General features: G+C 46.5%; 1 protein-coding gene across 1 annotated transcript; it reads right to left on the bottom strand.

Annotated features, from left to right (window-relative positions):
• Window positions 1–5,021: 5,021 nt before the first annotated feature.
• LOC135558301 (UDP-glucuronosyltransferase 1A1-like) lies at window positions 5,022–15,088 on the bottom strand. The gene is made up of 8 exons (XM_064992023.1): window positions 13,693–15,088; window positions 12,702–12,914; window positions 8,710–8,837; window positions 8,139–8,232; window positions 7,794–7,919; window positions 7,643–7,730; window positions 6,480–6,699; window positions 5,022–5,687 (listed from the first exon to the last, which is right to left on the bottom strand). Exons 1-8 carry the CDS (start codon window positions 14,578–14,580, stop codon window positions 5,414–5,416), a joined length of 2,031 nt encoding a protein of 676 aa, XP_064848095.1. The 5' UTR covers window positions 14,581–15,088; the 3' UTR covers window positions 5,022–5,413.
• Between the last annotated feature and the right edge of the window lie 1,081 nt (window positions 15,089–16,169).

Below are 16,169 nucleotides of genomic sequence, written 5' to 3'. Positions count from 1 at the left end.
GTTACAACAGTTGCAGACCAACCAATCAGAATAAGACTGGGGCAAGATTAGCTCAAGTTACAACAGTTGCAGACCAACCAATCAGAATAAGACTGGGGCAAGATTAGCTCAAGTTACAACAGTTGCAGACCAACCAATCAGAATAAGACTGGGGCAAGATTAGCTCACGTTACAACAGTTGCAGACCAACCAATCAGAATAAGACTGGGGCAAGATTAGCTCACGTTACAACAGTTGCAGACCAACCAATCAGAATAAGACTGGGGCAAGATTAGCTCACGTTACAACAGTTGCAGACCAACCAATCAGAATACGACTGGGGCAAGATTAGCTCACGTTACAACAGTTGCAGACCAACCAATCAGAATAAGACTGGGGCAAGATTAGCTCACGTTACAACAGTTGCAGACCAACCAATCAGAATAAGACTGGGGCAAGATTAGCTCAAGTTACAACAGTTGCAGACCAACCAATCAGAATAAGACTGGGGCAAGATTAGCTCACGTTACAACAGTTGCAGACCAACCAATCAGAATAAGACTGGGGCAAGATTAGCTCAAGTTACAACAGTTGCAGACCAACCAATCAGAATAAGACTGGGGCAAGATTAGCTCAAGTTACAACAGTTGCAGACCAACCAATCAGAATAAGACTGGGGCAAGATTAGCTCACGTTACAACAGTTGCAGACCAACCAATCAGAATAAGACTGGGGCAAGATTAGCTCAAGTTACAACAGTTGCAGACCAACCAATCAGAATACGACTGGGGCAAGATTAGCTCACGTTACAACAGTTGCAGACCAACCAATCAGAATAAGACTGGGGCAAGATTAGCTCACGTTACAACAGTTGCAGACCAACCAATCAGAATAAGACTGGGGCAAGATTAGCTCACGTTACAACAGTTGCAGACCAACCAATCAGAATAAGACTGGGGCAAGATTAGCTCAAGTTACAACAGTTGCAGACCAACCAATCAGAATAAGACTGGGGCAAGATTAGCTCACGTTACAACAGTTGCAGACCAACCAATCAGAATAAGACTGGGGCAAGATTAGCTCACGTTACAACAGTTGCAGACCAACCAATCAGAATAAGACTGGGGCAAGATTAGCTCAAGTTACAACAGTTGCAGACCAACCAATCAGAATAAGACTGGGGCAAGATTAGCTCACGTTACAACAGTTGCAGACCAACCAATCAGAATAAGACTGGGGCAAGATTAGCTCACGTTACAACAGTTGCAGACCAACCAATCAGAATAAGACTGGGGCAAGATTAGCTCAAGTTACAACAGTTGCAGACCAACCAATCAGAATAAGACTGGGGCAAGATTAGCTCACGTTACAACAGTTTCAGACCAACCAATCAGAATAAGACTGGGGCAAGATTAGCTCAAGTTACAACAGTTGCAGACCAACCAATCAGAATAAGACTGGGGCAAGATTAGCTCACGTTACAACAGTTGCAGACCAACCAATCAGAATAAGACTGGGGCAAGATTAGCTCAAGTTACAGTCTAGTGGCTCTCCTCACATGTTTAGGGGCATTACTCTGTCTCTATAAAGGCTCTCCTTTCCAAATCATAATTACAACTATTGATGAATTATCCAACCCAAATGTAGAATGACAGTCCTTGTTGGTTCTATTACTTTAATTTAAGACCCTTTATCACACGCTGAATGCAGAATGTACATTTACATTGACACTATATTCATCTTATATTATTATCCACATGTCAATCAGCGAAGGATCAATACAGGGGGCATATACGCAGACAATTAAAGCTCTTACAATATTGAATGATAACATGTCTCTAAAACAGGCTATAGGCTACATGCTCATCCCCCAGTCAGAACAGTGGGCTAAGTTCTGACGGGAAAAGGGACCAAATGATTAGGGTGAGGCACATGGGCTACTAACAGCTTACTACACAACATACACTTAGTATTACTTTCTGAGCTACAGTTTCTCTTTCACTTCAAAAAGAAGGTGGCACGGCGGTCCTTCTTGTGGGCAAACTTAGTCAACAAACGTTGTCTTCAAAATCTCTCTGAATTCATGGTGCTTTCAAGAAAACTGGGAATTTGGAAAATAAACTAGTTTGAATCCTGACGTCAGTGATCTTCAGGTTGGAGCTCTAGAAAGAGGCCCGAGATACCAACTTGGAATTCCGAGTTGGATGAACGTTCAAAACATATTATCCCAGTCTGAGCTCGTTCTTTTCAGAGTTCGCAGTTGTCTACAACACACTGAAGTCTGAGATCACCCAGATGTTTAGAATGTGGATGAAATCTGAGATCACCCAGATGTTTAGAACGTGGATGAAATCTGAGATCACCCAGATGTTTAGAACGTGGATGAAATCTGAGATCACCCAGATGTTTAGAACGTGGATGAAATCTGAGATCACCCAGATGTTTAGAATGTGGATGAAGTCATGCTGGATTGACAGACCAACGTCTTCAACCTTTTCTGTCCCTTGGTTTTGCGTGTGAATGTTAGTCCTTTTAAAAAGGAAAAGAGACCAGACAGAATGTTTCAAAACCCTTAAACCCAGACCTGGACCACACACCCTCTCTGCCAAATAGCAGGAAGGGGGAAGGAAAATAATGTAACACTTGCAGTTAGACACGGATTCCTTCCTTGTTGAATTTTGCGATTTCTCGACATGATGTGTAATGTTTATGTCCAATTGCCCCCTGAGCATCGATACGTTTGATCTATAAGGATTTGCCAGTAGATTGTCGACGTGATTCATGATGATGACTGCTTGTCATAGGAAAATAAAAACATGGCCTTATATGGCCTCATATGGCCTTATAGTGAATAACATGTAAGGAGTTGAAATACAAGATGTGCACTGTATTTGTTGGGGGGGAAGGTGCACTGTATTTGTTGGGGGGGAAGGTGCACTGTATTTGTTGGGGGGGAAGGTGCACTGTATTTGTTGGGAGGGAAGGTGCACTGTATTTGTTGGGGGGGAAGGTGCACTGTATTTGTTGGGAGGGAAGGTGTTAGCGGTTTTGTTTTTTCCATTTATGTTGAGGTTGGACTTTAGCACGTATATCCCTTCAGCACTGATTACCTCATTAGTCTGTATGATCCTAGGCCCCACGCTCTTCTCAATTTACACCAACAACATAGCTCAGGCAGTAGGAAGCTCTCTCATCCATTTATATGCAGATGATACAGTCTTATTCTCAGCTGGCTCCTCCCTGGAAAGCTCTACAACAAAGCTTTCTTAGTGTCCAACAAGCTTTCTCTGCCCTTAACCTTGTTCTGAACACCTCCAAAACAAAGGTCATGTGGTTTGGTAAGAAGAATGCCTCTCTCCCCACAGGTGTGATTACTACCTCTGAGGGTTTAGAGCTTGTGGTAGTCACCTCATACAAGTACTTGGGAGTATGGCTAGACGGTGTACTGTCCTTCTCTCAGCACATATCAAAGCTGCAGGCTAATGTTAAATCTAGACTTGGTTTCCTCTATCGTAATCGCTCCTCTTTCACCCCAGCTGCCAAACTAACCCTGATTCAGATGACCATCCTACCCATGGTATATTACAGAGACATAATTTATAGATCAGCAGGTAAGGGTGCTCTCGAGCGGCTCGATGTTCTTTACCATTCGGCCATCAGATTTGTCACCAATGCTGCTTATAGGAAACATCACTGCACTCTATACTCCTCTGTAAACTGGTCATCTCTGTGTACCCGTCACAAGACCCACTGGTTGATGCTTATTTATAAAACCCTCTTAGGCCTCACTCCCCCCTTATCTGAGATATCTACTGCACCCCTCATCCTCCACATACAACACCCATTCTGCCAGTCACACACTGTTAAAGGTCCCCAAAGCACACACATCCCTGGGTCGCTCCTCTTTTCAGTTCGCTGCAGCTAGCGACTGGAACGAGCTGAAACAAACACTCAAACTGGACAGTTGTATCTCCATCTCTTCCTTCAAAGACTCAGTAAGAGTGTCCATGATTGACAATTGTGTATTTTGTGGTTGCTTTGTGTGATGTATTATTGTCTCTACCTTCTTGCCCTTTGTGCTGTTGTCTGTGCCCAATAATGTTTGTACCCTGTGTTGTTTTGCTACTGTGTTGTTTTGCTACCATATTGTGCTGCTATCATGTTGTGCTGCTACCATGTTGTGCTGCTACCATGCTGTGCTGCTACCATGCTGTGTTGCTACCATGCTGTGTTGCTACCATGCTGTGTTGCTACCATATTGTGTTGCTACCATATTGTGTTGCTACCATGCTGTGTTGCTACCATGCTGTGTTGCTACCATGTTGTGTTGCTAGCATGCTGTTCTGCTACCATGTTGTGCTGCTGCCATGTTGTGCTGCTACCATGTTGTGTTGCTACCATGTTGTGTTGCTACCATGCTGTGTTGTCATGTGTTGCTGCCTTGCTATGTTGTTGTCTTAGGTCTCTCTTTATGTAGTGTTGTGTCTCTCTTGTTGTGATGTGTGTTTTGTCCTATATTTATATTGTATTTATGTCTTTAATTATTTTATCCCAGGCCCTGTCCCCGCAGGAGGCCTTTTGCCTTCTGGTAGGCCGTCATTGACTTGCCTAAATAAATAAATAAATACATTTCCCTAATTTGGTGTACATCCTGTCTTTAAGTTTGTGTTTTTCTTTTGTTTGCCTCTTCCTGGGTACATTTAGAGGGCGCTCAAGGTGGGTGTCTTTTAGGTCCCAGTTGTTGTTGCTAGTCAACTGTCAGTGGACACGAGTGTCTTTCAGATCCCCTCCTAAACCTGCACCTGTTTGGTTTTGGTTGTTGATCAGTTCGAGGGTCTTTCAGATCCCCTCCTAAACCTGCACCTGTTTGGTTTTGGTTGTTGATCAGTTCGAGGGTCTTTCAGATCCCCTCCTAAACCTGCACCTGTTTGGTTTTGGATGTTGATCAGTTCTCTGTTTGAGCAACATTGTAGTTCTATTTTGCTGTGGAACATAACAGTGGATTAGATTTGTCGTCAACAGTGGACCAGATCAGACTGTAATTCTAATGAATGAATAATAAACGTTTTAATCCACGGAATAGTTGTATTGGTGTGGTTAGGATTACTCTCCCCGACACTGAAACAGAAAAACACACCACCATCTTTATTTCCTGACGACATCTGTGGTGTATTCATTAGTGTACAGTCCATTTGCTTCTGATTCCCTCTTGGTCCTTTATCCTCAGATGGAGATGTTGCCATTTCACTCAGTTGACTCTCTCCTGAAGGAGACCCAGGTGTGCTGGTGGTGGAACAGAACCAGGGGGACGGCTGTCCGTCCTCCAGGTGTTTATTAGGAAAAGTTGATATACACAATTTAAATACACAACATTTGAGGAAATTTAAAATAAATGTGGATATCTGTTGTTGCCTTTAGGCTCCGCCCCTACTGGTCAGTCCTCCTTAATCTTCCTGGTTGTGAACCTCCGCACGCACAGCGATAAGCACTTTAACGTCACCATGACAACAGCCATCACCGCGACGATCAACAGGCCAATCACATCCAAGCTGTGGTACTGGAACCAGTTGAGGTCTTGGGCGGCGGCTCTCAGGTGACCCGCCCCTTTGTGGCGCATCACAAACTCTGTCCAATAGGCAGAGAGCTCCAGGGGGTCCACTGGTTGGTCCTTGTGAATGGCTGAGAGCTTCAGCACACTGGACTTATACCTGTAGAAAGACACACCATGGCCCGATTACCAACCGGGGAAAATCCCCAGGAGCCTCGACCTCCAGAGGGCCCCAACTCATTTCGTTATAGTGTTTGATACACACACACATTATGCAGATGTTATCGCAGGTGCAGCAAAACGCTTGTGTTCCAACACTGCAGTAATAATACCTAACAACTTTCAACAAATCCCCAAAATAAAAAGAAAGGAATTAAGAAATATCAGAACGAACAATGTCAGAGTCTGGAATATAAATATATAGTGGTGTGTATTTCACCCTCCTCTGACCGTCTCACCCTCCTCTGACCGTCTCACCCTCCTCTGACCGTCTCACTCTCCTCTGACCGCCTCACCCTCCTCTGACCGTCTCACCCTCCTCTGACCGCCTCACCCTCCTCTGACCGTCTCACCCTCCTCTGACCGCCTCACCCTCCTCTGACCGTCTCACCCTCCTCTGACCGTCTCACCCTCCTCTGACCGTCTCACCCTCCTCTGACCGTCTCACCCTCCTCTGACCGTCTCACCCTCCTCTGACCGTCTCACCCTCCTCTGACCGTCTCACCCTCCTCTGACCGCCTCACCCTCCTCTGACCGCCTCACCCTCCTCTGACCGTCTCACCCTCCTCTGACCGTCTCACCCTCCTCTGACCGTCTCACCCTCCTCTGACCGTCTCACCCTCCTCTGACCGCCTCACCCTCCTCTGACCGTCTCACCCTCCTCTGACCGTCTCACCCTCCTCTGACCGTCTCACCCTCCTCTGACCGCCTCACCCTCCTCTGACCGCCTCACCTGGGGTTGTTGACAACCTCGTCCAGCGCCTGTAGCAGTGTTTCCACAGTGATATGGTTAATATCCAGGACCACGCCCACTCCCTTACTGGCCAATCGCTGAGCGTTGTCAGGTTGGTCGCCAAACAGCGGCAGCATCACCATGGGAACGGCATGACACACACCTTCGTACAGACCATGGGTCCCGCTGTGGGTCAGGAAGGCCCGTGCACCATGGTGAGCTAACACACACAGATCAGAAAGACAGATCAGACAGACAAACAGAAAGACAGATCAGACAGACAGACAGACAGACAGACAGATCAGACAGATCAGAAAGACAGATCAGACAGACAGGCAGACAGACAGGCAGGCAGGCAGGCAGGCAGGCAGACAGACAGATCAGACAGACAGATCAGACAGATCAGACAGACAGACAGACAGACAGACAGACAGACAGATCAGACAGACAGACAGACAGACAGACAGACAGACAGACAGACAGACAGACAGACAGACAGATCCTGGCACATTTTGCATTTATATGATGTATTTATATGATGCAGATCATTCTGAGGGATCCACTTCCTCATCTGTCTGTTCTAGATCTACGTACCCAGCAGATCATTCTGAGGGATCCACTTCCTCATCTGTCTGTTCTAGATCTACGTACCCAGCAGATCATTCTGAGGGATCCACTTCCTCATCTGTCTGTTCTAGATCTACGTACCCAGCAGATCATTCTGAGGGATCCACTTCCTCATCTGTCTGTTCTAGATCTACGTACCCAGCAGATCATTCTGAGGGATCCACTTCCTCATCTGTCTGTTCTAGATCTACGTACCCAGCAGATCATTCTGAGGGATCCACTTCCTCATCTGTCTGTTCTAGATCTACGTACCCAGCAGATCATTCTGAGGGATCCACTTCCTCATCTGTCTGTTCTAGATCTACGTACCCAGCAGATCATTCTGAGGGATCCACTTCCTCATCTGTCTGTTCTAGATCTACGTACCCAGCAGATCATTCTGAGGGATCCACTTCATCATCTGTCTGTTCTAGATCTACGTACCCAGCAGATCATTCTGAGGGATCCACTTCCTCATCTGTCTGTTCTAGATCTACGTACCCAGCAGATCATTCTGAGGATCCACTTCCTCATCTGTCTGTTCTAGATCTACGTACCCAGCAGATCATTCTGAGGGATCCACTTCATCATCTTCACGTTGTCTGGAACATTGCCAGGAACAGGCCCAGAGTACCGCCACAGGACCTACACACACACCCACACAGGTTAGTTGACGGTATCTTAGTGTGAGGGTCTGACTGTGTTTACCTTCTGTGGTATGAGGGTGAAGGCCTGTAGGAAGATGTGAGTGATGTCTTCTGGTAGAGACGCCACCATGGAGCCCAGAGAGAACACCATGAAGCCATGTTCACCTGACACCCACTGCTCCAGCTCCTACACACACACACACACACACACACACACACACACACACACAGACACAGACACACACACACACACACACACACACACACACACACACACACACACACACACACACACACACACACACACACACAGTTAATATAGCAAATTCAATTAGCCGACAGCAAGAGCATTTTAAGCCTTCGTCAGCACAGTGTTTTGGACCAATCAACAAGCACACTCACTCACCTGTGGCAGAGGGGTCCTGACATGGCAGTTGATCCCTCCCACCAGCACCATATTAGGCATGAGGGGGCGAGGAAACTCCAGCGTAAAGTCATACCTTAGATTAACAAAAAAATGTCATGTTGGAGAGCGTGCAGGGAAACTGCAGTCCTACCTTAGCAACCAGAATGTTTGTGCAGGGGAACTGCAGTCGTACCTTAGCAACCAGAATGTGTGTGCAGGGGAACTGCAGTCGTACCTTAGCAACCAGAATGTGTGTGCAGGGGAACTGCAGTCGTACCTTAGCAACCAGAATGTGTGTGCAGGGGAACTGCAGTCGTAACTTAGCAACCAGAATGTGTGTGCAGGGGAACTGCAGTTGTACCTTAGCAACCAGAATGTGTGTGCAGGGGAACTGCAGTTGTACCCTAGCAACCAGAATGTGTGTGCAGGGGAACTGCAGTCGTACCTTAGCAACCAGAATGTGTGTGCAGGGGAACTGCAGTCGTACCTTAGCAACCAGAATGTGTGTGCAGGGGAACTGCAGTCGTACCTTAGCAACCAGAATGTTTGTGCAGGGGAACTGCAGTCGTACCTTAGCAACCAGAGGGCGGTGTCTGCCAGTACCTCGGCCACACCCACATCCTCTCCCAGGAAGCGATTGGCCAGGTTGTCGAAGCGCAAGTACAGCAGTCGGCATAGCAACGGCTCCACCAGACTCACCTATAGAACCAGATGAAGAAGGCATGTTTGTGGTTTGTATTAATGAGTGAGTGAGTGTGATGAATGAGTGTGTGAGTGAATGAGTGAGTGTGTGAATGAGTGAGTGTGTGAATGAGTGTGTGAATGAGTGAGTGTGTGAATGAGTGTGTGAATGAGTGGGTGAGTGAATGAGTGTGTGAATGAGTGGGTGAGTGAATGAGTGAGTGTGTGAATGAGTGAGTGTGTGAATGAGTGAGTGTGTGAATGAGTGAGTGTGTGAATGAGTGAGTGTGTGTGTGAATGAGTGTGAATGAGTCCATGTACAGTTGAAGTCAGTAGTTTACATACACCTTAAACGAATACATTTCAACTCAGTTTGTAAGGGGTGTGTACTGGCGGCAGGGAGGTCAGGAGAGCCACCTACCACCAGTCTCTATACTACCACCACTAGTCTCTATACTACCACCAGTCTCTATACTACCACCACTAGTCTCTATACTACCACCACTAGTCTCTATACTACCACCAGTCTCTATACTACCACCAGTCTCTATACTACCACCAGTCTCTATACTACCACCACTAGTCTCTATACTACCACCACTAGTCTCTATACTACCACAACTAGTCTCTATACTACCACCAGTCTCTATACTACCACCAGTCTCTATACTACTAACAGTCTCTATACTACCACCACTAGTCTCTATACTACCACCACTAGTCTCTATACTACCATCAGTCTCTATACTACCAGCAGTCTCTATACTACCAGCAGTCTCTATACTACCACCAGTCTCTATACTACCACCACTAGTCTCTATACTACCACCACTAGTCTCTATACTACCACAACTAGTCTCTATACTACCACCAGTCTCTATACTACCACCAGTCTCTATACTACCACCACTAGTCTCTATACTACCACCACTAGTCTCTATACTACCACTAGTCTCTATACTACCAGAAGTCTCTATACTACCACCAGTCTCTATACTATCACCAGTCTCTATACTACCACCAGTCTCTATACTACCAGCAGTCTCTATACTACCACCACTAGTCTCTATACTACCAGCAGTCTCTATACTACCACCAGTCTCTATACTACCACCAGTCTCTATACCACCACCAGTCTCTATACCACCACCAGTCTCTATACTACCACCAGTCTCTATACTACCACCACTAGTCTCTATAATACCACCAGTCTCTATACCACCACCAGTCTCTATACTACCACCAGTCTCTATACTACCACCACTAGTCTCTATACTACCACCAGTCTCTATACTACCACCAGTCCCTATACTACCACCAGTCTCTATACTACCACCACTAGTCTCTATACTACCACCAGTCTCTATACTACCACTATTAGTCTCTATACTACCACCAGTCTCTATACTGCCACCAGTCTCTATACTACCACCAGTCTCTATACTACCACCAGTCTCTATACTACCACCAGTCTCTATACTACCACCAGTCTCTATACTACCACCACTAGTCTCTATACTACCACCACTAGTCTCTATACTACCACCACTAGTCTCTATACTACCACCAGTCTCTATACTACCACCAGTCTCTATACTACCACAGTCTCTATACTACCACCACCAATCTCTATACTACCACCACCAATCTCTATACTACCACCACTAGTCTCTATACTACCACCAGTCTCTATACTACCACAGTCTCTATACTACCACCAATCTCTATACTACCACCACTAGTCGCTATACTACCACCAGTCTCTATACTACCACCAATCTCTATACTACCACCACTAGTCTCTATACTACCACCACTAGTCTCTATACTACCACCACTAGTCTCTATACTACCACCAGTCTCTATACTACCACCACTAGTCTCTATACTACCACCACTAGTCTCTATACTACCACTAGTCTCTATACTACCACCACTAGTCTCTATACTACCAGCAGTCTCTATACTACCACCAGTCTCTATACTACCACCACTAGTCTCTATACTACCACCGCTAGTCTCTATACTACCAGCAGTCTCTATACTACCAGCAGTCTCTATACTACCACCACTAGTCTCTATACTACCAGCAGTCTCTATACTACCACCAGTCTCTATACTACCACCACTAGTCTCTATACTACCACCACTAGTCTCTATACTACCAGCAGTCTCTATACTACCACCAGTCTCTATACTACCACCACTAGTCTCTATACTACCACCACTAGTCTCTATACTACCGCTACTAGTCTCTATACTACCACCAGTCTCTATACTACCACCAGTCTCTATACTACCACCAGTCTCTATACTACCACCAGTCTCTATACTACCACTAGTCTCTATACTACCAGCAAAAACTGGAGCAGCGGAGCAGTTTAACACATAAAACCACCGGAATCAGAACAAACAATCAAATGGGTACAAAACCCGTTGCACACCAGCTAAACGTGCACATGCACTTACAATAAACAATTCCGGGCAAGGACATGGGGGGGAACAGAGGGTTAAATACACAACATGGAATGAGGGAATTGGAACCAGGTGTGAGGAAGACACGACAAAACAAATGGAAAATGAAAAGTGGATCGATGATGGCTAGAAGACCGGCGACACCGACTGCCGAACGCCGCCCGAACAAGGAGAGGAACCGACTTCGGAGGAAGTCGTGACACAGTTTTTCACAATTCCTGACATTTAATCCTAGTATAAATTCCCTGTCTTAGGTCAGTTAGGACCACCACTTTATTTTAAGAATGTCAAATGTCATAGAATGATTTATTTCAGCTTTAATTTCTTTCATCACATTCCCAGTGGATCAGAAGTTTACATGCACTCAATTAGTATTTGGTAGCATTGCCTTTAATTTTTTTTAACTTAACACGCTTTTTCAGCTCTGCCCACAAATTTTCAGGACGTTGTGATGGCCACTCCAATACCTTGACGTTTTGCTACAAAAGTAAAGTATGCTTGGGGTCATTGTCCATTTGGAAGACCCATTTGCGACCAAGCTTTAACTTCCTGACTGATGTCTTGAGATGTTGCTTCAATATAATTCAAATAATTTTCCAACCTCATGATGCCATCTATTTTGTGAAGTGCACAAGTCCCTCCTGCAGCAAAGCACCCCCACAACATGATGCTGCCACCCCTGTGCTTCACGGTTGGGATGGTGTTCTTCGGCTTGCAAGCCTCCCCCTTTATCCTCCAAACATAACGGTGGTCATTATGGCCAAACAGTTCTATTTTTGTTTCATCAAACCAGATGACATTTCTCCAACAAGTATGATCTTTGTCCCCATGTGCATTTGCAAACCGTAGTCTGGATTTTTTATGGCGGTTTTGGAGCAGTGTCTTCTTCCTTGTTGAGCGGCCTTTCAGGTTGTGTCGATATAGGACTCGTTTTACCGTGGATATAGATACTTTTGTACCTGTTTCCTCCAGCATCTTTACAAGGTCCATTGCTGTTGTTCTGGGATTAATTTGCACTTTTCGCACCAAAATACGTTCATCTCTAGGAGACGGAACCGTCTCCTTCCTGAGCAGAATGACGGCTGCGTGGTCCCATGGTGTTTATACTTGCGTACTATTGTTTGTACAGATGAATGATGAACCTTCAGGCATTTGGAAATTCCTCCCAAGGATGAACCAGACTTGTGGAGGTCTACAATTTTTATGGCTGATTTCTTTTGATTTTCCTATGAAATACATCCACAGGTACACCTCCAATTGACTCAAATTATGTCAATTAGCCTATCAGAAGCTTCTAAAGCCATGACATCATTTTCTGGAATTTTCCAAGCTGTTTAAAGGGGTGAGGTGTGTGTGTGTGTGTGTGTGTGCGTAAGGTCGTACATGCAGTTGTGTGCGTGTCCTCACCAGTACATTGCCCACCCTTTGTGGAAAGCTCATGCTATGTGTGTATTTGGTGAAGAAGCGTGGAACGTAAGATGGAGGAGAGGGGCAGGCTGCTGAGGCCAGGTCCAGACCACAGGGGATCCCTCTGAGCAGACACACAGACGGAACGCCCAGACGCCTGGCTATCAGACTGCCTGTAGGGACCAGCGGGTCGGTCAACACCGCATCAAAACCCTGGAGAGAGAGGGAAGGATGGAGAGAGGGAGAGAGGAGGGAAGGAGAGGGAGAGGGGGAAGGAGAGGGGGAGATAGCGGGAAGGAGAGGGAGAGGGAGAGAGGGAAGGAGAGGGAGAGAGGAGGGAAGGATGGAGAGAGGGAGAGAGGAGGGAAGGAGAGGGAGAGGGAGAGAGGGAAGGATAGGGAGAGGGAGAGAGGGAAGGAGAGGGAGAGAGGGGAGAGAGGGAAGGAGAGGGGGAGATAGAGGGAAGGAGAGGGAGAGGGAGAGAGGGAAGGAGAGGGGGAGATAGAGAGGGAAGGATGGAGAGAGGGAAGGAGAGGGAGAGGGAGAGAGGGAAGGAGAGGGAGAGGGGGAAGGACAGGGGGAGATAGAGGGAAGGAGAGGGAGAGGGAGAGAGGGAAGGAGAGGGGGAGATAGAGAGGGAAGGATGGAGAGAGGGAGAGAGGAGGGAAGGAGAGGGAGAGAGGGGGGAGAGGGAGAGGGAGAGGGAGAGAGGGAAGGCGAGGGGGAGATAGAGGGAAGGAGAGGGAGAGGGAGAGGGAAGGAGAGGGGGAGATAGAGAGGGAGAGAAGGAAGGAAGGAGAGAGGGGGAGAGAGGGAGGGAAGGAGAGAGGGGGAGAGTGAGAGAGTGAGGGAAGGAGAGAGGGGGAGAGAGAGAGAAGGAGGTAAGGAGGAGGAACACACAAGCCCACATGACCTCTCTCACACACACACACACACACACACACACACACACACACACACACACACACACACACACCCTGACCTGACTGACCTGCTGTTCCAGAGATGTGATTAGTGTGGTGTTGAACAGCAGACTCTCAGCAGTAGTCAGTATGAAGGAGCTGACACTCTGGATATTAGCCATGCGTTGAGTCATCCGCTCCACTAGGGGCAGTGTGGCAGCACGCAGGTTATCTGTATGCTTGTCCATCAGCATGTCCACTGTCTCCTGGCCGTAGGGGACAGGATATGACACAGTCCTGCAGTTGCTGCTGGGGCCCAGACGCATGCTCACCTCGGGGATCACCACGGTAACCTGGTGTCCACGGCGACCCATCTCCTCGGCGATGGCCTTGACCCCCACCCAGTGGCTTCCGTCCATCGGTACTACCAGCAGACGGCCCACGGAACCAGTCGGACCACCGACGCCAGTTACATCATTACCAGTATCAACGGTTTGACCAATTACAATCTCAGGGCTTCTAGTGTCATCACTAGTTCTACTAGCATCACCAGTTAAATGGTCTGCTCTACCAGGTGAACCATTCTCTATACTACCACCACTAGTCTCTATACTACCGCCAGTCTCTATACTACCCCTAGTCTCTATACTACCACCCCGAGTCTCTATACTACCACCACTAGTCTCTATACTACCACCACTAGTCTCTATACTACCACCACTAGTCTCTATATTACCACCACTAGTCTCTATACTACCACCACTAGTCTCTATACTACCACCAGTCTCTATACTACCACCACTAGTCTCTATACTACCACCACCAGTCTCTATACTACCACCAGTCTCTATACTACCACCACTAGTCTCTATACTACCACCACGACTACCACTAGTCTCTATCCTACCACCACTCTGCCCAAGGGCTGAGGCACATACCCACAACAGGCACATACCCACAACTGCTGTTACCCACATACCTCTCTCTCTCTCTCTCTCTCTAACTCTCTCTCGCTCTCTCTCTCTGTCTCTCCAACTCTCTCTCGCTCTCTCTCTAACTCTCTCTCGCTCTCTCTCTCTGTCTCTCCAACTCGCTCTCTCTCTAACTCTCTCTCTCTCGCTCTCTCTCTAACTCTCTCTCGCTCTAACTCTCTCTCTCTCTCTCTCTAACTCTCTCTCGCTCTTTTCTCTCTGTCTCTCTAACTCTCTCTCGCTCTCTCTCTCTAACTCTCTCTCTCACTCTCTCTCTCTCTCTCTCTAACTCTCTCTCTCTCTCTCTCTCTCGCTCTCTCTCGCTCTCTCTCTCTAACTCTCTCTCTCTCTCTCTCTCGCTCTCGTCACTACAAGATAAATGAGAACCTTTCTTGACGGTCTTCTTGTGTTCTTGTCATGTGTCTCCTTATTAAATATCCTTTGTGTTTCTCCTTGTCTCTCTTACTCTGCTTCCTAATCTCTCTTGGACTGGATTGTTATGAGTTCCTCTGTGTCACCGTAGACTGGGAATAACAGCTCACAATAAGGTCTGGAATGGAGCGAATGGAATCGCATTAAGCCATGTGTTTGATGTATTTCAAATGAACTAAAATAATACAACAGACTTAGTAGACCTCACAGTGAAATGCTGAATACAACAGGTGTAGTAGACCTCACAGTGAAATGCTGAATACAACAGGTGTAGTAGACCTCACAGTGAAATGCTGAATACAACAGGTGTAGTAGACCTCACAGTGAAATGCTGAATACAACAGGTGTAGTACACCTTACAGTGAAATGCTGAATACAACAGGTGTAGTAGACCTTACAGTGAAATGCTGAATACAACAGGTGTAGTACACCGTACAGTGAAATGCTGAATACAACAGGTGTAGTACACCTTACAGTGAAATGCTGAATACAACAGGTGTAGTACACCTTACAGTGAAATGCTGAATACAACAGGTGTAGTAGACCTTACAGTGAAATGCTGAATACAACAGGTGTAGTACACCTTACAGTGAAATGCTGAATACAACAGGTGTAGTAGACCTTACAGTGAAATGCTGAATACAACAGGTGTAGTAGACCTTACAGTGAAATGCTGAATACAACAGGTGTAGTAGACCTTACAGTGAAATGCTGAATACAACAGGTGTAGGTAGACCTTACAGTGAAATGCTGAATACAACAGGTGTAGTCGACCTCACAGTGAAATGCTGAATACAACAGGTGTAGTAGACCTCACAGTGAAATGCTGAATACAACAGGTAGACCTGTAGACTTACGAGCCCCTAACCAACAGTGCAGTTCCAAAAAATACAGATAAATAACAAGAGATTAAAGTAACAAGTAATTAAAGAGCAGCAGTAAAATAACAAATACAGGAGGGGTACAGAGTCAATGTGGAGGCTATATACAGGGTATTACAGTACAGAGTCAATGTGGAGGCTATATACAGGGGGTACCGGTACAGAGTCAATGTGGAGGCTATATACAGGGGGTACCAGTACAGAGTCAATGTGGAGGCTATATACAGGGGGTAGCGGTACAGAGTCAATGTGGAGACTATATACAGGGGGTACTGGTACAGA

The sequence above is a fragment of the Oncorhynchus masou genome, chromosome 17 (assembly GCF_036934945.1).
Source record: "Oncorhynchus masou masou isolate Uvic2021 chromosome 17, UVic_Omas_1.1, whole genome shotgun sequence".
Classification (NCBI taxonomy): domain Eukaryota; kingdom Metazoa; phylum Chordata; class Actinopteri; order Salmoniformes; family Salmonidae; genus Oncorhynchus; species Oncorhynchus masou.
This window is presented reverse-complemented; position numbering and strand designations above follow the sequence as displayed.